The sequence below is a fragment of the Megalobrama amblycephala genome, linkage group LG9 (genome assembly GCF_018812025.1).
Source record: "Megalobrama amblycephala isolate DHTTF-2021 linkage group LG9, ASM1881202v1, whole genome shotgun sequence".
Taxonomy (NCBI): Eukaryota; Metazoa; Chordata; class Actinopteri; order Cypriniformes; family Xenocyprididae; genus Megalobrama; species Megalobrama amblycephala.
The window spans coordinates 38,654,985-38,681,151 of NC_063052.1; the positions used below are offsets into that span (position 1 = coordinate 38,654,985).

General features: G+C 35.2%; 1 protein-coding gene across 2 annotated transcripts in view; it reads right to left on the minus strand.

Moving 5' to 3' along the window:
- Nucleotides 1-798: 798 nt before the first annotated feature.
- The window catches only part of zgc:63863 (uncharacterized protein LOC393372 homolog), a 45,642-nt gene continuing 20,273 nt past the window's right edge, over nt 799-26,167 (minus strand). For both annotated transcript variants that reach the window (XM_048203123.1, XM_048203122.1), the window contains 3 exons: nt 21,245-21,386; nt 17,748-17,932; nt 799-2,417 (listed from right to left, as the gene is read on the minus strand). In XM_048203123.1, the coding sequence (XP_048059080.1) occupies nt 2,165-2,417; nt 17,748-17,932; nt 21,245-21,386 (580 nt within the window). In that variant the 3' untranslated portion in view covers nt 799-2,164. The remainder of the gene's footprint in view (nt 2,418-17,747; nt 17,933-21,244; nt 21,387-26,167) is intronic.

The following is a 26,167-nucleotide window of genomic DNA, read 5'->3' on the forward strand; positions in this document are numbered from 1 at the left end:
TTGAGCATTAATTGGAGTATTATTGGAGTTTCAACTTTTATTAAAGATTTCTGGATTATTATTGAAGTTTTAATTTTTATTAAATATTATTTGAGCATTAGTTTGAGTATTATTGGAGTTATCAATTTTATTAAAGATTATTTAAGTATTAATCGGAGCATTATTAGAGTAATATTGGAGTTTTCAATTTTATTAAAGATTATTTAAGTATTAATCGGAGCATTATTAGAGTAATATTGGAGTTTTCAATTTTATATTAGAGATATTAGAGAAATATTAGAGTAATATTGGAGTTTTAAATTTTATTAAAGATTATTTGAGTATTAATTGGAGCATTATTAGAGTAATATTGGAGTTTTCAATTTTATTAAAGATTATTTGAGTATTAATTGGAGCATTATTAGAGTAATATTGGAGTTTTCATTTTTTATTAAAGATTATTTGAGTATTAATTGGAGCATTATTAGAGTAATATTGGAGTTTTCAATTTTATTAAAGATTATTTAAGTATTAATTGGAGCATTATTAGAGTAATATTGGAGTTTTCATTTTTTATTAAAGATTATTTAAGTATTAATTGGAGCATTATTAGAGTAATATTGGAGTTTTCAATTTTATTAAAGATTATTTGAGTATTAATTGAAGCATTATTAGAGTAATATTGGAGTTTTCAATTTTATTAAAGATTATTTAAGTATTAATTGGAGCATTATTAGAGTAATATTGGAGTTTTCAATTTTATTAAAGATTATTTAAGTATTAATTGGAGCATTATTAGAGTAATATTGGAGTTTTCAATTTTATTAAAGATTATTTGAGTATTAATTGGAGCATTATTAGAGTAATATTGGAGTTTTCATTTTTTATTAAAGATTATTTGAGTATTAATTGGAGCATTATTAGAGTAATATTGGAGTTTTCATTTTTATTAAAGATTATTGGGGTATGTAAAAGCATAGTGAGATATTGTAAGTGTACTGCAATGTGTGTGTTTTTTGTTGTACGTTGTATGTATTATGAGAGGACCTTGAACCTTTTATGGACAAATATTCTCCTGGTGGATTTTTTTTTTTTTCCCCTTCCTTTTCTCTTTCTCTCTCTTCTGAGACTATTGTGAGAACAACCCCTGATATAAAGTGAACTGTATATGAACAACATAATCGTATATGATGCCCCTAGTGACCTGTCTGTTCCGTTCTTTTGCATGCGTTGCATATAAAAAAATAAAAAGTTGAAATTTTTTTTGGATTGTATTATTGGATTATAATTTTTATTAAAGATTATTGGCGTATTAATTGGAGCATTATTGGAGTATTATTGTAGATTTCATTTTTATTACAGATAATTGGAGTTTTAATTTTTATTTATAAAAGATTATTAGAATATTACTGGAATTTTAATTTGTTATTAGAGTATTAATTGGAGCATTATTGAAGCATTATTGTAGTTTTTATTTTTAATGAAGATTATTGGAGTATTACTGGATTTTAATTTGTATTACCAAAGATTACTGGAGCAAGTTTTACAAGAAATATTCAGATTTTGTACTTCAAACTTTCATGTTTAATTCAATATTACTTGCCATTTCTTTGTAATTATGTGTGAAATTTACCAGTAATTTCTGAGTGAAAATGGGTTCTAAAGTAAATCCTTTACCATTTTTTTTCAGTGTAGTGAGTGGAATGAGACACAGATGACATCTACCATCTGAACCTGAAAGCATGTGTGTGAGGTTAGTAAGCGCTCTCGCTCCAGAATAAACTAGTTGTAAAGTGCTGCGTTCACCAGCGAGTCTCTGTGGTCTTTCAGCCTTCACCCGTTTTCTCTAATGAGCTTCACTCACTACTGACGGCGTTCAGCAGCAAAAAAAACCCTTTTAATAATTTGTGCTCTTGCTGCTGTTCTGAATGCCCTAGCAGAGCACTTTCTCTGACATTCTGCTGATGGAACGACATCCAGAAATGCTTATGATTACAAAAACCTTGTTTGACTCCTCCCACTTCCCCAATATTAGCTCGGCTAAAATCTATAAATAAGGAAAAAGGAAGGGGGTTCGGAAATAAATAAGCCACACATTCATTTTCTCTGGGTGTTTTGCACCACTTAACACATATTTGCAAATGCAGTACACCCAGTTTGGCACATGAGAATGAGGCGCTTTGTGTCAGAAGAGCTGGGAGAGAAAGTCAGGTGCCCAGTCCATGGCCGTCTGGGCCACAGCCAGCGCCACCGCCCCTAACGTGGCGGACAGACCCCACACTGCCATTTTGATGAGTTGGTTAGTGTTCGCTGGCTGGGTGCTCATGGGAAGGGCTGGCTGGGTTACATGGTGCTTTTGAAGCTGTTGGCGAAGGACGGAGTCTGGACGCTGCCTCAGCGTGGACGACTGGAAGTCCGTAAAGGTGCTGATGGCGATTCTGAGGAGAGAAACACACAGAGGGTTGTTTTAGTATCGTTACTATACTATCTTAGTATTATTCACATTCTGAATTAGTTTTTCATATTTTGCACTAGCACTTTAGTTAAAGGTTTAGACATTTTGTTGTGTGTTTAAGTCAGTGTTATTTTAGTATCATTGATATGCACATTTGAATTTTATTAATAGTTAATTGTTTTAATTTTTATATTTCCTGTTTTCATTTTCATTTTGTTAAAGTTTTACTCATTTTTATTAGTTTTTTAAATATTTATTTCAGTTTTAATTTGTCATTTTGATTTCATGAAAATTATACATTTTAATTTTAAAAAGCTTTAATAATTTTGTGTTTTGTTGCATTTTTTTTAAATACTTCAATTTCACTTTAGTTTCAGCTTGTAATTTTAGTACTTCAACTAACTTAATGGACATGGAAAATTTTCATTTTAAAGTTGTTTAAGTCATTTTTATTAGTTTTTTCTTTAAAAAAAAAAAAAAAAAATGTTCATTTAATTTGTAGTGCTTCAAATTAAACTAAACAAATTTGAAATTTTTGGCTTCAAAACCAAGTTTTTTATATTTTATTTTTGTTCATGTTTAATTTATTTATATGTCTAATTTAAAATTTCTGTTTTCATTAGTTAGTTTTAGTCTTTTTTTTTTAATATATATATATTTATTAATTTAATTTCAGTTTTAGTTTGTCATTTTGATTTCAATTCATAAAAATTACAAATTTTAATTTTAGAAAGCTTTAGTAATTTTGTGTTTTATGTTTTTATTATTTATTATATATTATTTTTTTTAATATTTATATTCAATTTAATTTTAGTTTTAGCTTGTCATTTTAGTACCTCAAAAAAAAAAAAAAAAAAAAAAAAAAAAAATATATATATATATATATATATATATATATATTTTTTTTATTTTTTTCATATTTCATTTGTTTAAATATGTCTAAATAAAATTTTTTGGTTTTGTTGGTTATAGTCTTTTTTTCAAATATTTATTAATTTTATTTTAGTTTTCGTTTGTCATTTTGATTTCAAATCATGAAAATTAAAAATTTTAAAAAGTAATTTAGTAATTTTGTTGTGTTTTTGTTTATTAGTTGTTTTTTAAATATCTATTTCTATTAATTTACACTTCAGTTTCAGCTTGTCATTTTAATACTTTAATAATTTTCATTTTAAAGTTGTTTTAGTCAATTCAATTTCTAGTACTTCAAATTAAACTAAATTTGTGCATGTTTACTTTATATCAATTAACAAATATTTATTTTAATATTTTTCCTTTATGTTTTAGTTTACAATAACATTGGTTTAAAGTAATCTGTAATTCGTAACAACTGGCTAGCCATTAGAAATACAGCAAACACAACAATAATGCTATAAACTATAAACGCTGTATGTTTTTGTCAAGTATAATATCCACTGTTAATGAGCCATATGTTTAAACACTGCATCCTAACCAGGAGCGACACAAGTTGAGCGTCATGTAACTTTTGTCTTCACTGAAAGAGAAACGCTGCATAAAGCCACAAAATTCACATCTAATTAAACTGATGATCTGATGTTTAAAATCAAGATGAAAAGGCATTCGCAACTTCAAATGAACAGATAAGAAAACAAACACTGTTTTCCTTCAGAATAACATGCACCAAAAAAAAAAAAAGAAAGAAAGAAAAGAAAATCATGCATAATAAAACCTGGAAAATTATGTGGAGCCAGACTGTGGACCAATGAGATTTAAAGACAGAAATAGAAACCAAGTGACCGACAAAAAGGAAATATTAATCGCCTGGTTAGAGAACAACAGCAAGAAAAGAATAACTGGGTGAATCATGAGAACAGAAGAAAGAGGGAATTCGAATGAGGTCTCTAGTCCTGATCGGAGACACGGATAGATCCTCATTTCTGGAGTTTTCCCAAGTCCTGCGGAGCCCATGCTGAGGGCTACACGACTTTCTCTCGACAGTTTAGAGGAAAAACATCATTAAAAAATCATAAAATATTCAATTCCATTTCATTAGGGTCTCTATGGAAGAATAGTAAACATGGAATGCAAATGCCTTTCACTCAAGATAATAAAACCGGCAGAAATACATTCAACATTTAATGAAAAAGTGCAAGAAATACCATCGGCAGGCGCTGATGGGCTCAACGTCTTTAAGTCTTTATTCGTTTTTATGCTTTTTTCCCCTCTCCTGCCTCTGATTCTCGGTTTTCCCCAGTTCTCATTAGTATCTACAGCTAATGCGCCAGCGCTGAAAATAGCTGACAGGTAACAGCAGAGCAATTAACTTTTAAACTTTCCCTTTACCAGCGGAAGGCCCGGGAGAGGCAGCGGTTTGCGCTGACGAAACCCCAGTATAATGTGGTGACACAGACCCGGCAGAGCGCTGTCACTCAAACCGCCCTTAACCTCTTGTGAAAGGATTTTTGGAAGGATCTTTACGCAGCTCTTTTCCCTTCAGCAACAGTTCATCAAAACCACATCGGTCAGGTTACTAAAAGCACCGAAGAACTTCGTGCACCGTATCCCAGGTCTTCTGAAATCAATATATTAGTGCCGCATTAAGTGCAAAGCAGGGTTATTATTGTTAAATAAAACTAAAACCAGAAAAAAACATTGTCATTACTTTAACCCTTATAGATCTTTGGGGTCTTTTGGACACTAAACGATGTTTGCTAAAAAAAAAATAAATAAAAAAAAATACAAAAAATAATGCTCTCTTTGTCCAAATGACATGAAACTTTGCACAGTGGTTAACACTTTCTAGATCTACAAATAAAATAAATAAATAAATAAAAAACATTGGAATGATATCTCATTGTTTTTATGTTAGTGTAAAAAAAAAAAAAAAGTCACACTCAGGATCTTGAGGGTCTCCAGAGACCCTAAGGCAACAAAATGTAATTTTGTAACAAAATAATTGTGTTTTTAAAAAACAAAGGTAATTTTACTCTGTTTATTAATGTTTTTACTTCATATTTGTGCAGTTTTTGGAGGATTTATCATATCTTTTAAATTTATATAAACAAATAAATATTTTGTTAAATATATTTTAAATATTTTGTTCACTTTATAAAAGACCCACATTTCTAACTTTCATTCATGGGGATAACATGGATAATTTGACATGGTTTAGTGTAAGATTTTGCCCATCTTTTGGAAAATGCAGTTTTAAAAGTAAAAAAAAAAAAAAAAAAAAAAAAAAAAAAAAAACTTTTACCAGTAGATGGCTGCAGAGCTCCACTATTTGCTGTTTGACTGACTGAAAGACATCTTTTCACAAGCATTTTTAGTTGGATTCATATCTACATATTATGAAATCACAATTATGACAATAAAAAATACTTTTTGTCAAAGTTTAGCATTTTTTTGAACTGAAAAAAAATAAGTTTTCAATAATTTTTGTATAAAAAAAATATTTAAAAATATTTTTTAATTTATTTAAATACATAAAAAAAAAATATGATAAATCCTCCAAAAACTGCACAAATGTGGAGTAAAAACATTAATAAACAAAGTAAAATTACATTTGTTTAAAAAAAAAAAAACAAAAAAAACAATTATTTTGTTACAAAATTACATTTTGTTGCCTGGGGTCTCTGGAGACCCCAAAGACCCTGAGCGAACACCCCAAACGAAGACCACACAAGGGTTAAATAAAATAAAACACTTCAGCTCAAACTAAAACTTATAGGGGTCATGAACTGAGAACTCAAAGTCCTTGATCTTTTGAAATAAGAAGTCATAGTACTATAAAAATGTTCCAAAAAACAAGACCATTTATTCAAATCAAGCTGCCAAGATCAGAAGATTGACGCCTATTTCTACATTATTGTCTCTTTAGCTCCGCCCACCATTACGGACTTGCCATGTACTAATAAATACGGTAACACTTTACACTCTAAAAAACACTGGGTTGTTTTTTCTACCCAAATGTTGGGTTGAGCCTCTTAGGTCATTTTTTTCCATGATTGGGTAGTTTTTGTGTAACCCAGCTGTTGGGTTACACAGAGCACAGGCTTTTTGCATCATTGTCAGGAGAGAGCAAATCTCAACGGCGCCAAATTAGTGCTTTACTTCTGTAAAATAAAGGTTTGTATAGATTTTATTTAGTCTATAAAGTCTTGTAGTCTTAGGGGCCGTTCACACAGAACGAGTCTTTGCGTCTAAAAACGAGTGGCGCTCAGGAGAGGTTTTAAAAAAAAAGCGCAGCGTAGAACGCGAGTGTCTCGAGACGCGCTTTTGAGACGTGAGGCAATAACGACAACAACGGAAATAATTAAAATAGGTAAACAGCAGAATTGACAGATACAAGTTTTGACATGGAAAAAAAGAAAAGATAATAATGAGCGCCTCCTCCGCCATGTTGCCGTCATATAAAGCAGTTGTCATGCCAACTTGCTACTGTAAACAGAAGCTTGCAACGTTCGCCCCGCCTCCGAGTTCTTCTGATTGGTCCACTGTTTTGGAACTGACATTGATGAGTGGCGCTGCATGTAAAAGTTGAAATTCTTTTAACTTGACACGGCGTCTTAAAAACGTGGCGCTCATGTGTGAGGCGCTGCAAAAGACGTGAGACGCGAGCGTAACGGTCATGCACGTCCGTCAAGCGCGTGTTTACATAGAAAAACAATGGGAAAGTAGCGCAATGGAATAGAAAAACGCGCTCTGTGTGAACGGCCCCTTACAGTGCTGTAAATCATTTTATTTAATGCAATGCAATATACAGGGATGAAATGTCAGTCAGCATTGGTCATCTCGCATGATGGAAACATCTTTTTCCTTGAATAAACTGATTTTATAAGACTTATAAAGCATAAATGTTTCACAGTTGACAAATGTTTCAACTATGTAACAAGATAAAAACAGTTCTTTAGCATCTTCATTTGAACACCTAATATAATGTAATAAAATACAATTCTACCATACAAATACATAAAGGAATTAACATAAATGAAGAGTATTAATAACAATTGCTGGCGTAGACTGAAGTATCCTTGGTATTTGAGGTGTAAGTTCGTCTTCTGATTTGGGATCAGACTCTGGCTCAAACATATATGGCTGAATTTCACCTGCTGCCATTTTTCAACATCAGACGTTTTCAAAACAATTCCTCACGTGTAAGGACGGGGACGTTGAGAAGTATTTTAATATGCAATTGTTACTCAATAGCAGTGGGTGTTTACTTCCAAGCCTATTTTTTTTTAACTATTGTTTAAAAATGACTATATGTCTGGCTTAAAATGAACCCAAAATAGGTTGGAAGTTAAATCAGACACATAATTACTAGAGGCAACAACAATAATAATCAAAAGGTGAACATTTATTAATAAGCAAACTAATAAATGTTTATTGTTTAATTAATATTAATTAAACTTATTAATAAATGTTCATTTGTGACCTGATCCTAGCAAAATGAGTCACAGTGACCCAAATTTCAAAATTGAGATTTTGGTATCAATGGAAAGATGAGACAATAAGCTTTAAAATGATATCCTAGTCAAAGTCATACCTTGAATGGTTTTAAAGATATACCCATTTGAATTATGGGTCGTCTGCCCTCTTTTTCCAATTGAAAACCTGAGAAAATCGCTTTTAAAGTTTTTTGCCTGTTTTTTGTTGATATCTTTCAAAATCCATTGCATTTAAAGGGATAAACTATTTATTTTACAGCTTAATTTGACCAAAGACATTTATATAGTATATATATATATAAATGCTATTAAACCAGGCTGAAGCTCAAATTATTTTAAAGTATTTATTTGAATTAATATTTTATAAGGCACTTTTATAGCCTGACTTCGTCATACTCATATTCTAGGCAGAATGTGAGTCTGATACTGCTCCATTGCACTTGAATTATGGGGCGTCTTAACCGAAACAGTAAAAAAAAAAACTCTGCACTCAATTGGATAGACCTACAACCAATCAGAGCAACGCAGTAAGTGACGTATGTTGAACTTGTACTTAAACTTTTGCCGAATCCCGTTGGAAGGACGGCAAACACATCTTTCCCATCGACAAATGCCTTGATTGCGGTTCTTTGTTCGTCTTTTAAAATTAATTATTTCTTTTATTACAGACGTGATAGCGGAATCTAAACATCTTACTTCTCCAGCTGCAGTCATCGTTGGTGAAAACCAATTCAACCCAAGCGCTCTTTGATGACGTGGGTGGTTACGTAACCGCAGATAGCCTGTCCATCATCGATTAAAGCCCGCCCTGGCAATTTGATTGGCTCGGCCTTCTGGGAGCCGAGCATAATTACTCCACAATGGATCGAGTCCAGACCGAACTTCCCATCCAAAAAATGTTGTGGGCGGGGTTCGGGCTGGCACCCAGGCTAGCACTTTTACAAAGATTTACTAAAATCAGAAAGATTGAACAGAGGTGCTACATTTTTGCTTGAGAGAGGGTGTGTGTGTGTGTGAGTGTGAGAGAGAGAGAGTGAGAGAGAGAAAGAGAAAGTGAGAGAGGCCATAGACAGACGTATCTCGTAAACGAAATCTTCATCAAATGACAGAAAACACGGCTCTCCATCGTTGAGTTTACACCCTTTACAGCAAAAGGCACGTATTTTGGCTAACTCGACATCTCGATCACCGCTAACTGATTCACAACTAGACATTGATGAGATCTGCTAGCTTGTTTACACAGAGCGCGCGCTAGTCTGACAGGAGGATGGCTGGACCGATCGCGTGCCATGTCAAGTCGAAACGGGGCTTCCCATTGACAAAAATCAGCGTTTATGTCAGTGTGTTTACATTTCTAAGCTTTTTGATTGGTTCTATACAACGTGTAACACCATATTTGGAGAGGAGAGACGTTTCAAGGGATATCGGGAAATGCTCATAAGTGACGAAAGAGGAGTTCCATGTCAAATTTAATAGCCTTTTAAATACCTTTACTCAATTATCTGGACTACGAAACCTTGGGAGATTATTTTTGAAAGTCTGTTCTTTGAAATTAGCTTAAAAAAAAAAAAAAAAAATCTATTTTTTCATTGTTTTTCCACATTATCGGCCCATATCTTAAAATAGAACGTTGCGACTTCCAAATCATTTCACCAGAGCAGGTCACATTTATTAAACATATTAATAAATGTTAATTTCCAACATACTTTGGGTTCATTTTAAACAAGCAATTACAGTAATTTTTAAACAATAGTTGGGTTAAATAAACTACCCAGCAGGTTAGGCAAACATTTAAAACCCAACCGCTGGGTTTGTCCATTTTCAACCCAACTTTTTAGAGTGGAAAATAACACTAGTGCAAAGACCTAAAGTGACTGCCATGTACAATATTTAATGAAATCTTATTTGCACTGCACCAGGTTTTGACGTCATTGGTGCCAAAAACAACCGATTCTTGTGAATATGGGGAATGAAGAACAACTTTCTTTGATCGTTTTCTCACACAAAGCTTCAGAAGTCTTGTGTATGGTGCTTTTTTGACGTTTTTGTCCTTTTTGGAGCTTATCAGACGTGAAACGATGAACTGCTGTTGTATGGCAAGAACCGGGTGAAAATTCTACAAAGATTCTATTCAAAGTACATACAGGTTTCGAAGGACTCAAGGGTCAGCAAATAATGACACAATTCTCATTTTTTGGGTGAACTGTCCCTTTAACTCTTAACGCAATCAGCTCTGCAGGGAATCTCTCTTCCCGCATCTTCAGAGACGAGTTCTCGTCTTTGGTTTCCTTCTAACCGCTCTCTTCAAGGTGGCACGTCTGATGGTCTTTGATCGCTTTTTCTTCCCTCCCTCTTGTCTCTAAAACAGTTTCTAATTTTACCGTTTCCTCTCTCAGAAGCAGCAGATTGTGTGACCTCTGTCACATCATTCTTCTGTTTTTCCCTTCACTCTCTTCCTCTTGCTCAATCTGTTCTTGCTGTGGTGAAGGAGATACAACAGATGATGGATGTGTTTACACTGGAAGAACATTTCCACGGCTGCACTCAGTCAAACCATCACAACTCCACAGTCTTCACGGAAATCCTATCCTCATCTTCCTCCCCTTTGAGGGCCTCGTTCACTAATCACATGCACACAAATTAGTGCATAAATGTTTTCATGTTTACAGTATATTAGAGACTTCTTCAGTCAAAAACACTAAAAACAATCCTACCGACCCCAAACCTTTGAACATTAATGTCATTTATTATTGTAAATAATAAAGTTACGGCCTCTGCAGCACTAAATATGCATGCTGACCCTAAAACTGCTTCTCCTGCAAGTGTAACATGCCTGTAAACCTGATCACCATTAAAGCCTTGGGAGCCTGTTATTGGCTTTTAGAGCATATACTTAAACCCTTCTCTCTCTCGCTGTCACAACGTTATGGGTTAACACAGTTCAGTGGGATGCTCTAATTCAATGCGTCCTTCCATCTAACACACATGATGGCCCTATTATTAGACACTTGCTGCTGAGATGGTATGCCCAATTACCCATCAGTCTGCACTCGGCTTGTGTGAGAGAGTGTGTATGTGCGTCCTGCAGGCCTTTGTGAATCAGCCCTGTTTGTCCTGATGACCCATAAGTGCTGGCTCTTTGTCTCTTCACCGTGAGCTGCTCGTTCAAGTGTGTTGTGATGCACCACATGCCTTTGCTTACTGGACGCTCTTAAAAAAACACATGAAAGTTACAGATGGAGGTTAAATCTTCCTGTATGATGAAGATATGAACACCAACAATTTCTAATAGTCTCTATGCATTCACTCACAGCGATTCTTTCTTCCTCAGAACAGCTTATTGTAGTCTGGGAATGATTGATATTGCCACTTTTGGACACAATATGCATCAAACAATGATCACGTTTTTCTAACCCATCGCTGCACATCTTGCTTATTTAACATACCTGATTTGACTGATTAGCTCATTAGCTCATCAAGCACTCCGTGACCTGAATAAGAAGTGTCAAATAAGCCAAAATATGCAGTGTTATGGGGTTCTGCAGAAAAATAATTTATATTTTTAAAAATAAAATAGCAAAAAGCCCCCAAATATCTTATGCTATAAAACAAGCAACAGACTACTTTGCTTCAGCCTTTCCAAAGTATGTGAAAGCTTTACACACATGCTCATTGCTCTGGGTGGATGTGTAAATTGATGCTGCGTCCAAAATAGAATACTTCCCAACTATATCAGTGCTTCCCACACATAGACTTTACTTGGGTGGGCCGCCCATATATAATAACGGCTGCCCAAGTATATTTGAAGACACATTTTATCCACTTTTATTATTTTTATCCACTTATACTTTTATATCCGCACAAGATAATGAAACCATCCGCGATCGAAAACTAGTCGTTTCGTACCTGTTCGTTATGTGTGCGTCAGAACTGTTTACTCCCGCTGACATTCCCACGGTTGCTGCATTTTGCAAAGTCACAAGGGGGCGCTGTTGCGCTTTCTACAAGCTCACGCAACAGCGCTTCAGTCTGCTTCAAAGTGATTCTCAATCAATGAAAAGCACAGATTTATGCCAAGCGATTGCTAATGAACTCAAGTTGATGAAATATTACAATGTCTACTTTATGGCCTTTATATAAAATGTTTTGGACGATTGTAAGAATCTGAAGGATCAGCCTGCAATAGTACAGACATTTCAAAATAAGAGTACCTTTTTAATTATAAACAAGCTCGAAATACAAGTCACACGCTAAGTTTTTTTCTTTTTCTTTTGGGCATTATTGGTATTTGATTTCCATTTAAAGGTGCCATAGATTCAAAAATTGAATTTACCTTGGCATAGTTAAATAACAAGAGTTCAGTACATGGAAAAGACATACAGTGAGTCTCAAACACCATTGTTTCCTCCTTCTTATATAAATCTCATTTGTTTAAACGACCTCCGAAGAACAGGCGAATCTCAACATAACACTGACTGTTACGTAACAGTCGGGGTGTACGCCCCAATATTTGCATATGCCAGCCCATGTTCCCAACATTATGAAAGGGATTACACAAGGGTAGCCAGTTAACGTCTGGAGCTGCACACAGCCGAATCATCAGACTAGGTAAGCAAGAACAACAGCGAAAAATGGCAGATGGAGCAATAATAACCGACATAATCCATGATAACATGATATTTTTACTGATATTTGTAAATTGTCTTTCTAAATGTTTCGTTAACATGTTGCTAATGTACTGTTAAATGAGGTTAAAGTTACCATCGTTTCTTACTGTATTCACGGAGACAAGAGCCGTCGCTATTTTCATTTTTTAAACACTTGCAGTCTGTATAATGCATAAACACAACTTCATTCTTTATAAATCTCTCCAACAGTGTAGCATTAGCCGTTAGCCACAGAGGACAGCCTCAAATTCACTCAGAATAAAACTTTAACATCCAAATAAATACTTTACTCACATAATTCGAAGCATGCATACAGCATGCATGACGAACATCTTGTAAAGATCCATTTGAGGGTTATATTAGCTGTGTGAACTTTGTAAATGCGCTGTAATATAGTCGACAGCTCGGGTGGCAGGGAGCCACAGATTTAAGGGGGCGGCGCCGAGTGTAAATCAGTGCATTGTTAATGATGCCCCAAAATAGGCAGTTAAAAAAATTAATTAAAAAAAATCTATGGGGTATTTTGAGCTGAAACTTCACAGACACATTCAGGAGACACCTTAGACTTATATTACATCTTGTAAAAAAGCATTCTTGGGCACCTTTAATTCATAGTAAATTATTGTAGTCTCCCCCACACGAAGAAAAGACTAAGAACATTATTTGACACATATATTATTAATTTTATAAATTTTACTAGTAAAATCTGTGTCCCATTCACTGAGACAGACACTATATGACAGCAAGGAGAACATAGGAAAAGGTGAACCGTTTAAATGCTGTAATTTTGCATAATTTACAATGCATAATATTAGTATGTAATTAAATGTAATATGCTATGTAATTAAAGTTAATTTCAATAAATAAAAATATTGTTAAAAATCACACATTATTTGTCTGTCACATGTAGTAGACCATTTTTGTGCCGTGGGTAACAGGAGGATTTTTCGCCCGGCTACCAACCGCAAGTATATTTCAAACCTGTGGGAAGCACTGTATATAGTATGCAAAAAAAAGTACACCAAAAGAGTAGTATGTCCAAATACATAGTATTAAAAAAAAAACAGTAGGCGAAAAGTACCTGGATGATTTACTTTTTTGGGCAAGATTCTGAAGTGTGCATTCGATGGACACTTTACTACCCATGAGGCTATGGGAGAGGATTTATGAATGACAGTGAAGTGATGCAACTGATGCTGGTAGGTCACATAATAATGACAACATGGCGTATGTTAGTAGGTTTGAATTTTATTCACACGACCCATATTCATACTATATTGAACATACTATTAACTGTCGCAAAGTAAATTCAAATAAGTGTTATTTAACATGTTAGTTATTTTGCTGAAATCTTTCAATTTAGTGTGGCAGATTTTACACAAACTATGGTTCTTTATATGGGTAGAAATACTTCATTATTTGACTGCAAACTCACGTTCATGACAAAACCTTAATTTTAAAAAAGTTAATCTGAATAGTTGACATGTTATGCATCAACTACCCACCAATCAAAAAACTCTGTGGGATATAAAAACAAAGTCACATTATGAGATTTAGTCAAAATTGTGAGATTGCAGTTACAAAAGATAGACGCAATTGAGATGTAAAGTCAGAATTTTGAGATGTAAAGTGGCAATTCTGAAAAACAGACTCAGTTGGAAGATATAAATTTGCAATTATGAAAAAGACAATTGGGAGAAAAAATTTGGATGATACAATCCAGAATTGTGAGATATAAAGTCACAACTCTGAAAGACAGACACAAATGGAGATATAAAGTTGCAATTATGAAAAATAGACAAATTGTGAGATACAAGGTCACAATTACAGGAACCAACCCGCACACAAACACCCTCAAACCAAAAACTTTCAGAATCCATCACCCTATAACACACAAACACATTACGGATGCTTGTAAATTCTCCTCTAGTTTTTTTTTCTCTCCTGAACATGCACAATCTAATAAAACCAGCAACAGGCAGCGCTAACTAACGCCAGAGAGATGAGATCAGAGCATCAGTCTCGGTGATAATATAATTTTACTGCGTTTATGAAGTGGGATGCGAGCAGAGGGCAGGGTGTTAGCCTGAGGGTGTGTGCAGGGGGTATTAATGAAGAACATTTGGGGGTCAAAGCCATTAGGGAGGACGTGCCACTCCTCATTACAGCACTCCACAGGGTCAAACAGAACAATAGAGATCAAGGTCACAGGTCACGGCCTCCAGAGGGGCTGCTCATTTCACTGACACACACACGTATGTTCTTCGCTTTTCAGTGAGGCCACAGATGCTGGTGGGGGAGGGGTTATGCAAATCAGGGTAGAGCCTTAATAACCCAGAGAGGTGGAGCTTACTTATTGCAGGACTGATTTGCATAAGACAGGCAGACAGAGGAAAAAATACATCTTTCTTGCCATTCTTCTTGCATTTTCAGTCTTTCTCATGTTAGTGTTAATATCCTATCTCTCTCTCGCTCACTGCCCCTCTGTATCTCTCTTTCTCATTTCTGTCACTTCCTTTTTCTCATTTCTGTCTCTCTCTCTGTTAATCTTCATAGGCGACAGCAGACGCAGGGAGATCTTAAACAAGACAGATCTCTCCTCTGATGGCTTTTTCAGCGCTGAGGGACTTGAATTCAGTTCCCGCTGAATGCCGGAGGAATCGTTTCCTGCTGCCGTAAGAGATAAATCATTAAAGTGGCTTCACCTGCATCTGCAAATGCAATCTGCAGACTGACAAGCGAGTGTTTAGACACACAGGGCCGAGACGCAGACAGCTCCGGCGGAGCGTCCTTCACGTCACAACAGGGGCGCAACAGTCTCGCCGTGTGCATAGGGGAAATTATATCATTCTCAATAGCTCCACCTGATGGATACAGGTGGAAACCAACACCCTTCAGGGCCAAAGATGACAGTTTAAACGTGTGTGTGTGTGTGTGTGTGTGTGTGTGTGTGTGTGTGTGTGTGTGTGTGTGTGTGTACACACTGAATTGTACAGTATAACAGCACTAGAACTGGTAAGTTATTTGTATACTAGGTAGGACTGAAGTATTTGGGGATAAACAAATCTGATAAAAATTGGACTGTGATTTAAAATTTAATATAAAAAAAACCCCGCTTGTTTGTAAGGCTGTAGAATTTGGCAAAAACAAAATCATAGTGTGATTATATATGACTACATAATAATAATAATAATAATAATAATAAAATAATATTATTGTTAAATAAAATATTAAAACAATAAATGTATTACTTTATAATACTATTATACTGTATTTTAGTTTAAAAAGTTATATATATATATATATATATATATATATTTTAAATATATATACTAATTTTAAATACAAATAGAAAATACAAAAAGAAAAAAGAAAAAAAACATATTTTTTTTTCTAGAAAAAACAATAAAAAAATTTGTATTTAAAATTAGTATATATATATATATATATATATATATATATACACATATATATATATATATATATATAATATATATATATATTGTATTTAAAATTAGTATTTAATAGTATTTCAATTTTATTTTACTGTTTAACTGTAAAAAAGACAATACTAATAGTCCAGAAATGAATACTAAAACTTGTTATTTAATGAAAAATATATTTTAAAAAAATTAACATTTAATAAAATAATTATTTTACTGTATAACTGTAAAAAAGACAATACTAATACTCAAAAAGTTGATACTAAGAGAATTTAATAAAAATATACATTTTATTTTATTGTACAACTGTTAGTACAATACTAATAGTCCAGAAATTAATAATTAATTAATTTAATTACTAAGAAATTAATACTAAAAAGTATTTAATGAAAAAAATATATTTTTATTGTACTGTTTATTTTTAAAAAAATAGGCTACTAATAGTCCAGAAATAAACATTATATATATATATATATATATATATATATATATATATACAGGGCTTGACATTAACTTTTTTGCTCACCAGCCACTGTGGCTAGTGGTTTTCCAAAGTTACTAGCCACTCAGCATTTTCACTGGCCGCAGTTTTAATGTTGGTAAATTACATTTTATATGATTAAAGTTGACTTTGTTATGCTTCAATTACTTTATTTTGAGTCATTTTACTTGATTTAGAAGATTTAAAACCCTTTCAAACTTTTAAATGCAGATTGACCACCCAAATCAAAATACATTGTATATCAGCTGGTATGTAGCCTACAGGTGGGCAAGAGGTAGACAATATGAACATGGGCTAATATGAGAAATTTTATAAGTTATTTGTGTTAGGCTATATAAAAGAACAAAGAAGCAAATTACAAAAACAATAGTAAATTTAAAATAATCTTTTTTCAGATACAGTAGGTTTATTTAACATATAGCCTAGCCTACATTTATTTGACATCTTCTGTTGTTTGATTAACATTAATGACAGACAGGTAGGCCTATTTAATTGGGCTGCTGAATGCATGGACGTTATTACCCACCTGTTTACGTCCACTTAAGCCATAACCCACTGTATTCACGCAAGATACTCCACACGATGGACATTTAGACATCTGTGTGCACATGTATTTGACTATTCAGGCGCGAGGAGAACTGATCGCGTGCGCAACAGAGAGAGCGCGCACGCGAGAGAGCACTTTTGTTGTGTGTCATTCAGCGCAATTCCGCCTATCCCTCCTTCACTAACTGCACATAAATAACGAATTGTGTGATTGGATTGTAATTTTGTGCTACGGCGATCTTCGACGATCATTTGGCTGTAAACTTAAATTATATTCAACCCGCCAAAGTGGCTAGTGGGAGTGGCTGTCTTACCCGCCACAGCTGAAATCTACCCGCATTTGGCGGGTGTTAATGTCAAGCCCTGTATATATATATATATATATATATATATATATATATAAAAAATGTTTTTGTTTTTTTGTTTTTTGAGTATTGAGTATTTCTTAAAAATAACACTTTTATTTTACTGTATAACTTTAAAAAAAAAAAAACATTAAAATACTAATACTCCAGAAATGAATACTAAAATAATTCAGTATTTAATTTAAAAAAAATATTTTTATTTTACTGTAACTGTAAAAAGACAATACTAATAGTCCATAATTAATAAAAAAATACAATTTAGTAATTAATTTTTTAATTCCTAAAAAATTGATTATTTAATCAAAATACTTTTATCTTACTGTACTTTTACTTTGTAAAAGTGTGTGTGTAAATGTAAGTGTGTGTTTGAGCGTCTCACATGTTGCGTGACTGCAGCGCTGCAGACTGGGTCAGCAGAGAGGGCGGGCAGCTGATGAAGAGGCTCTGAGCTCGACCAATCAGCTCCTCGTACGGCAGATCCTGAGGCATCCGAGACAGCAGGTGATGAACACTGGCCATATCACACTCACTGCTCTTCACTTCCTTCTGTCTGTACAACACAATCTGACAAGAGAGAGAGACAGACAGTGGTGAGCGGAGCGTTACAGTCTCAGCGTCAGACGTACCTACTGCCCACAGCTCCTTCACTGATGCGTGCTACACACAAAAATTTGACAATTCAATCTGATCGACCGGATTTACGCAACTATAAGCCATGTTTACGATGTTAAAATTTTCTTTTCTTTTCTAAGGAAAAGAAAGTCGCTAAAGTATATCTAGATTTCTGGTAAAATGTGCTTTATTTCAGTTTTAACATGGCATTTTTTTGGTTTTCAAGCATAAAACCTACATTTTGTTATACTTAAATTAAAAAAGAAAAAAGAAAAAGAAACTTACCGTAACCTTAATTCAAGATATATTTTCTAATAAAAGTCAATAAAAAGTCTTCTTTGCTTTCAAGTAAATGTGTCATTTATGGTTTATTTAAATTGTGAATAATCGTAAGTGATTAATAATATATCAAAAAATATATACTAGGCCTAATTGTACATGATTTTTGCAGTGTAAACATCACATAGATAATAACTGTTGCTGGTCATGTTACATGTTGCTCAGGCGGTCTTTTCCAGTCTAAATGGGTGATTATTGGTCAGAATAAAATGCAATGTGGACCAGAACTTATGTCGGAAATCTGGGTGTGCAAGGCTATCCAAAAATCAAACTGTTTCCTTCACTTATAAGCAAACAGCAATGAGGTTGTCTGCAATAATAAACCTCAGCTCAGAGATGTTCACTACAGCCTCCTCAGGCCAATCAGATGCACTCCAGCATCCATCCCAGCAGAGGTCAAGTATGAGCGCTGCCGTTTCTGCCGTTCAGAGCCGAGCCGGGTCACGTCCAGCGGTGTGTGAGTGCGTCGAACCCCAGCACATCCACTACCTAAGATGCAGGATGAACTACATTTCCTGCCGGCTTTCTTATCCTGACTTCAAACGGCCCCCGGCCCCCTTTGCTTTCCCCGTTGTCTCTAGCAGGGGAGCGGCTCGTGGAGACAGAAGAAAGAAGCGCGTTTAAAGGATTCTAGCACAAACATGCAGCCTTCCACACAAACCTCTGGTGAATTCATTAGAGTTGTTTAATTAACTGATCCAGCTACAACAAAGTGCCCTCGATTCTCGCATTAGATGAGGAAGGAGTGGGAAAATAAAGAAAATTCTTTGGAAAGACGTTTGTTGTTGTTGTGCTGATGAATTAGCTATCGCCTAAATATGTGAATTAACAAATACACAGGCAAAACATGGTGAACAACATCCTCTTTTTGGATTACAAAAGCTTGTGTAGTCTGAGGGGTAACAGCACATCACTGCCTGTGTTTTCAAACTATATAATCATGGGAAGAGCAGAAACTATTGTTCTTAGCAAAAGAGCGCTATTCTTGGGGACAGAGACTGCTTTTTAATGTTGGACATGTCAGATGGACACGCACTGCCTTTTCTAGACAATTACCCAAAATAACTCATTTAAATTAATCATTTTATAAATTATCAGTTTAGAGATCATGTGTAAAAAGAACCTTTTAAGAAAATATCTTTATCATTTTTGGTAATTGAAAAAGATTTTTATTTAAAATTAGATTAAAAAAAACTTAAATGACAATTAGAAATGTTGCTTTAGTAACTAAATGAAATAAATGTTTAAGTACTACACTTACTAAAACTGAAATAAAATAAATGCATACACACACATGAAGCTGAAGTACTACAATTACTAAAGCTGAAACAAAATAAATGAAAGCTATATAAAAATTATAAATTAATTAATTAATAATACATATATTAATATTCATTATTATCATTATTAATATTATTATTTAATACTAAAAACTTAAGAAATTTAACTGAAATAAATTGAAGTTTAAGTAGTAAAATTACTAAAACAAATAAAAATGAATGAAAGCTATGAAAGCTATATAAAAATGATTAATTAATAATAAAAAATATATTATTCATTATTAATATTATTATTTAATACTAAAATCTTAAATGAAAATGAACTGAAAATGAACTGAAATAAACTGAAGTTTAAGTAGTAAAATTACTAAAACTAAAAAAAAATAAAAGCTAAAAATAAATAGTAAACAAATAAATAAATAAATAAATAGTATATTAATATTTATTATTATCATTTAATATTTAAAAAAAGTAAATGAATTTAACAAATATGTCTGTTGAAGTAGTAAAATTACTAAAACTAAAATAAATGAAAGCTAAATATAAATATTAAAAATGAATAATTTCATATTCATATTTTAATTCATTTTAAATAATACACAATAAATAATAATAGTAAATGTTAGATGAAAAACTTAAATGAAAATTAGAAATGTTGTCTTAGAAATGTTATTATCATTTAATATTTAAAAACATAAATGAAATTAACAAATATGTCTGTTGAAGTAGTAAAATTACTAAAACTAAAATAAATGAAAGCTAAATAGAAATATTAAAAATTAATAATTTCATATTAATATTTTAATATTTATTTCATATTTCATATTAAATAATACACAATAAATAATAATAGTAAATGTTAGATGAAAAACTTAAATGAAAATTAGAAATGTTGTCTTGTCAACTAACTGAAATAAATAAGTTGAAGTGAAGAGAAGAGAAGTACTAAAATAAAAGAGAAGAGAAGTACTAAAACTAAGAATAACCAGTATGAGCACATACAAGGTCTGGATGCCCTGACGCAAGATGTCTGCTTTGGGCCGATCATAAAGTCGACACTGAGACGGCACAATTACTCTGTGACGTTTACAGTGGGCCGGTTCACACAGAATGCATTTTTGTGTCCCACTGCACTGCTTTTTAACCGTTTTTCTATGTAAACATGAACTAGACGGGCGTCCTTAACTGTTGAGTCAAGTCTCGTCACTTTTTCAGCGCCATGGTCTAATGTTTTTAAAAATGTCACGCTCTCCTCACATTTTTAAAACCATTTTGAACTGCCCTTTGAGCCTGTCACTTGGAAGTCAAAAACATTGCCAAATTGTATAGACGAAACTAAAGAGCTTCTGGTGCTGATGTGTGAATGATATCTTACCAGTAAAAATTGTGTATTTACCCTAAAAGTCAAATTGACAATTTTACGGTCATTTGTAAGTGTGAAAACAGCTTTTTCAGCATCTTGTGGCATGAGCATTGCATTTTCAGGACGCTTGGTCAAGTTAAAAATAGTTTTATAAGACACTTCAGTCCTTCTCTCTCTCACGAACACTGAAAAGGTCAGAACACAGCACTGCCTCAATGTCCTTGAAAGGCAGGAGATGGACTGACTAAAGTACAGACTGTGGAGAGAGACGCTCCTCCTTACCACAGCGGCGAAGTAGATGGCCATGAGTGGGTGAGAAGCCAGGAAGAAATCATAGAGCCGCAGAACATGCCGGAAATCTGACAGGACATAGCCGTACCATGTGATCAGCCAGCTCAGGGCGAAGATAGTGCCCACCTCTGACCTGCAACACGAAGACAATCAATTATCAGCATAATCAACATCATATGCATTACATTATCAGGTCAAACTGAACAATTTCACATATTATTAAGTGCAAATGACCCAATTATCTTTCGCATAATATTTTCCATGCTGAAACATACTCTGAGCAAGTGAGCAATGAAATGATGTGGTGTTAGAATGTTAAGACTAGATGCTTAGCAACAGACAACCAATCATGTGCCTCATATTCGCGTGCTTTTGACAATCACGGAAACACAGCGGGTTTTATAAACAGTTGTTTCAGCGTTTGGGGGAAAAGTGTCAAATGGTGTCCGAAACGTGACATTTTATAAGAATAAAGAGTCTTTATGCAAACAGGTCACGTGCTGTGTTCATCCAATCAATCAATGACACCGACACCACAAATATGCAAATAAGGAAGTTATCTAGAGCCTTATAATCTGCATGGAAAATGTGGATGGAACCGCGTCAACGCACAGAAACTCAAAGGTCTTCACTGCAACCTGTCAAAATAAATGTTCGGTTAAGGAATTGTTACGTCCCCCTGGCGTCTAGAGGATATGGAGACGTAACATGAGAAAAGATTAACTATTAAAAAGCTGTTAAAAGAATGGACTCATTTATTAAGGAGATGTGATGTGTGTAGTAAAGAAACAGGCAGAGAAGAACTAAATTTGTAGTTGCTTTTAGTAAGGGAAAAATAATTCAATGTAACAAAACACCAATGATACAATAAGCAGTGAACCAAACATACATCCAAAACAAACAAATACCTATTTACAAATTATGTACAAAAGTAAAATAAACGATAACAAAGCGAGGGACGAGAGCGGTGCTAAAACAAAAAAAATCAATAAAACAAAACAAGTTAACTAAACCCCAACAAATTCTAAACTAATCAAAAGAAAGCAAGGAAAATAACATCTTCAGTGTAGAACACCGCTATCTACACTAACTAACAAACATAAATACATAAATTGGCACCCGCTCCTAAACTAGTGTGTTTAAACAACTTTACTCTACGTGTTGCGAGGTGTAAGTCACGTGACATACTAACCTGGTCCCATCACTATGTATCGGAGAAGGACTTGAACAAACTCTGACAAATCAAGAGTCGAGTCACGCCATAATCACAGTATCAGTAGTAGGGCATGATGAACACAGTTTCAAGTGAAGAAAACACACAATAAACAAATCAAACTAAACAAGAGCAAAAACACGACAGCAAACGCAGGAGAGCAAACAAAACAAAGCAAACGCTTCTCCCGCGCTCGTGTCGCATCCGGGTCTTTATACGCGCCCACTAGCGTCTCATTGGTTCTCGGGATGTCGCGAGACTCCGATGACTGGCCGCGACGTCATCCAATTACGGGACCTGTAACAAGTGACAGTGAAGGAGAGAGAGAGAGAGAGAGAGAGAGAGAGAGAACGCTACGGGACGTAACACCCCCACCCTTAAAAAACAAACATACACATGTTTGATAGAACCAACCTATACCAGTAGGTACTCTTCCTTAGACCCGAGACAGAGCGTCTGCCACGACATTATCTGTACCCTTCTTGTACCGGATCTCAAGATTGTAGTTCTGAAAAATAAGGGACCACCTCATCAACCTTTGGTTCTGGTTACGCATACGTGAAATAAAAGTTAAAGGGTTGTGGTCTGTATAAACAGTCACAGGAAATACAGAAGAACCAACGTAAACCTCGAAGTGTTGGATTGCCAACAGCAAAGCCAAAGCCTCCTTCTCTATCGTTGAATAGTTCCGTTGACTTCTATTAAACTTCTTAGAGAAATAACAGACCGGGTGATCGATTCCATCCTTATCCTCTTGTATGAGTACGGCACCAGCTCCTAAATCACTCGCATCCACCTCCAGTTTGAACGCCAAGGAGAAATTTGGAGCAGACAGAACAGGCTTACTACACAGCAACACTTTAATATTTTCAAATGCTGTTTGACAATCAGTTGACCAGACAAAATGTTCTGAAGGACTGAGTAAAGTAGTTAATGGTGCAGCAACGGAGGAGAAATTGCGACAAAAACACCGATAGAAACCGGCCATGCCCAGGAATCTACGTAGCTCACGTCGGGTCTTAGGTACTGGAAAGTCATTTATCGCTGAAATTTTGGCCATCACCGGACGTACTTGACCATACCCCACCTGCTTACCAAGGTAAGTCACTGTAGCCTTACCGATTTCACACTTGGAGAAATTCAAAGTCAATGAAGCCTCCTGCAAATGCTTGAACACAGTCTCTAAAAGAGATACATGCTCACTCCAACTCTGTGAATAAACCACAATATCATCAAGATAAGCGTTACAATTCGGGACATCAGCAAGAACCAAATTAACCAGTCTCTGAAAAGTGGCTGCGGCATTTCGCAGGCCGAACGCCATAACCCTGTACTGAAGAAAACAATCTGGTGTTACAAAAGCTGAAATTTCAGATGCTCTGGGCGTTAATGGAACTTGCCAATATCCCTTGAGCAAATCCAGCTTACTCACAAATTTGGCGGAACCAACGCTGTCAACACAGTCCTCTATCCGTGGCATCGGGAAACAATCAGGGACAGTTACAGCATTGACACGTCGGTAGTCTGTACAAAAGCGTGCGGTACCATCTGACTTTTGTACCAAAAGACATGGCGAACTCCATGCACTAAGACTAGGACTGGCTAAACCTTTCTCTAATAGATACTGAGTTTCCTTCTTCATTGCAGCTCTTTTAATAAAGTTAACTCTATAAGGATGCTGCTTAATCGGCTGGGCCTCCCCTACATTGATATCATGCTGTAAAACATTGGTTAGTGTAGGAGTGTCCCCCAGTATAGAAGAAAAATTGCTAAGGAGTTTAATGATATCATCCCTCTGATCGGTATTAAGATGTGCCAAGAAACTTGACAGATTGGCTAGGGTTTCAGAATTAGACAATCTAGCAGATAACAATGGGGTATCTAACTCCAATAAGCCTTCCGCATTGTCTTGATCGTCAGCAAATGAGCTCTTGTCACATGCCACACCTACTGGACGGACACAATCGTCTTCCTTCTCCTTAGGTGACTCCCTGTCATCTCTGGTATGGTAAGCTTTTAACATATTGATATGACATACCCGTTTCTGACGTCTCCTATCTGGTGTACGCAATACATAATCTGTCTCTCCTCTCTTCTCCAAGATCTCATAAGGCCCTGAAAACCGTGCAGTTAATGCAGACCCTGGAACGGGAAGTAGAACCAGCACCTGATCGCCAACTGCAAAAGATCTGTTGACAGCAGATTTATCATACCACATTTTCATCTTGCCTTGAGCTTTAGCCAATGTCTCACGAGCCAGCATACATGATTTCTGAAGTTGATCACGGAATTTGCTAACATAGTCTAACACGTTTGTTTTCTTAGAGTCCTCAATGCCTAACATCCTCTCTTTTAGGACTTTCAATGGTCCTCTAACAGTATGGCCAAAGACCAGCTCTGATGGGCTGAACTTGAGGGACTCCTGCACTGTTTCACGAATTGAAAATAAAAGCAAGGGAACACCTTCATCCCACTCGGACCCTGTCTCGAGGCAGTATTTCCTAAGCATTGCTTTTAAAGTCTGATGGAACCTCTCCAAGGACCCCTGACTTTCTGGGTGATAGGCACTGGCTATGCGATGTGTAATATTGAGTGACTTAAAAACTTGAGCACACAACTTAGACAGAAAATTAGTCCCCTGATCAGTCTGGACAATTCTTGGTAAACCAAATGTGGTAAAAAACTTTGTTAAAACTTTAACGACTGCTCGGGATGTGATTTTGCGTAGTGGAATTGCTTCCGGGTATCTGGTAGCTGAACACATAATAGTCAATAAAAACTGATTACCAGATTTGGTCTTTGGCAAAGGACCAACACAATCCACAATCACATGTTCAAAAGGTTCGCCTATGACGGGAATTGGAATTAAAGGGGCTGGTGGAATCACCTGGTTTGGCTTTCCAGCATACTGGCAAACATGACAAGTCTTGCAGTACTTTACAACGTCACGCTTCAAACCGTACCAAAAGAAATGCTGTAAAACACGATTGTATGTTTTCGTCACCCCTAAGTGTCCGGAGAGCAGATGATCGTGCGCCAACGACAATACCTGTTGACGAAAAATGGAAGGAACCACCACCTGATAAACAACGTTCCACTCATCCTCGACAGCATTATTTTTATGCCACTTCCGCACCAGCAGTCCATCTCTCACTAAAAATGAGACATTGTTAAGTGCAGGTTTCTCAGCCAGTTTAAAACATTTCACAAGTGAAATATCATTCTTCTGAGCTTCAATTAGCTTTTCACGAGTTACCGTCAATATTAATGGGTCGCTTACGACAACCTCATTCCCCTGATCACTGACATGAGACTCATCTGCAAGACTTCCCTCAGCCTCTTGATCTGCACATAAGAAAGAGTCAAATAAAGACACACCACCATCTTTCTTTGATTGAGCACGTGTGATGACGCAAGCAGTAAATGCACTTGGATATTTCTGTGCCAAATCATCAGAGCTATGCTCTGTCAGAGTATCAACTACCTCAAGTGAAGGTACCACCTTCCCTCCGGCCAAATCGTTACCCAAAATGAAGGATACCCCTTTCACTGGTAAAGCAGGGCGTACTCCTACCTCCACAAAACCGGACACCAAGTCTGTCTGCAGATGGATACGATGAACCGGGACTCTCATGACCTCCATGCTGAAACTCTGTACGAGTCTATTAGATCCAACTGATGTCTGATCTGAAAAAGGCAAA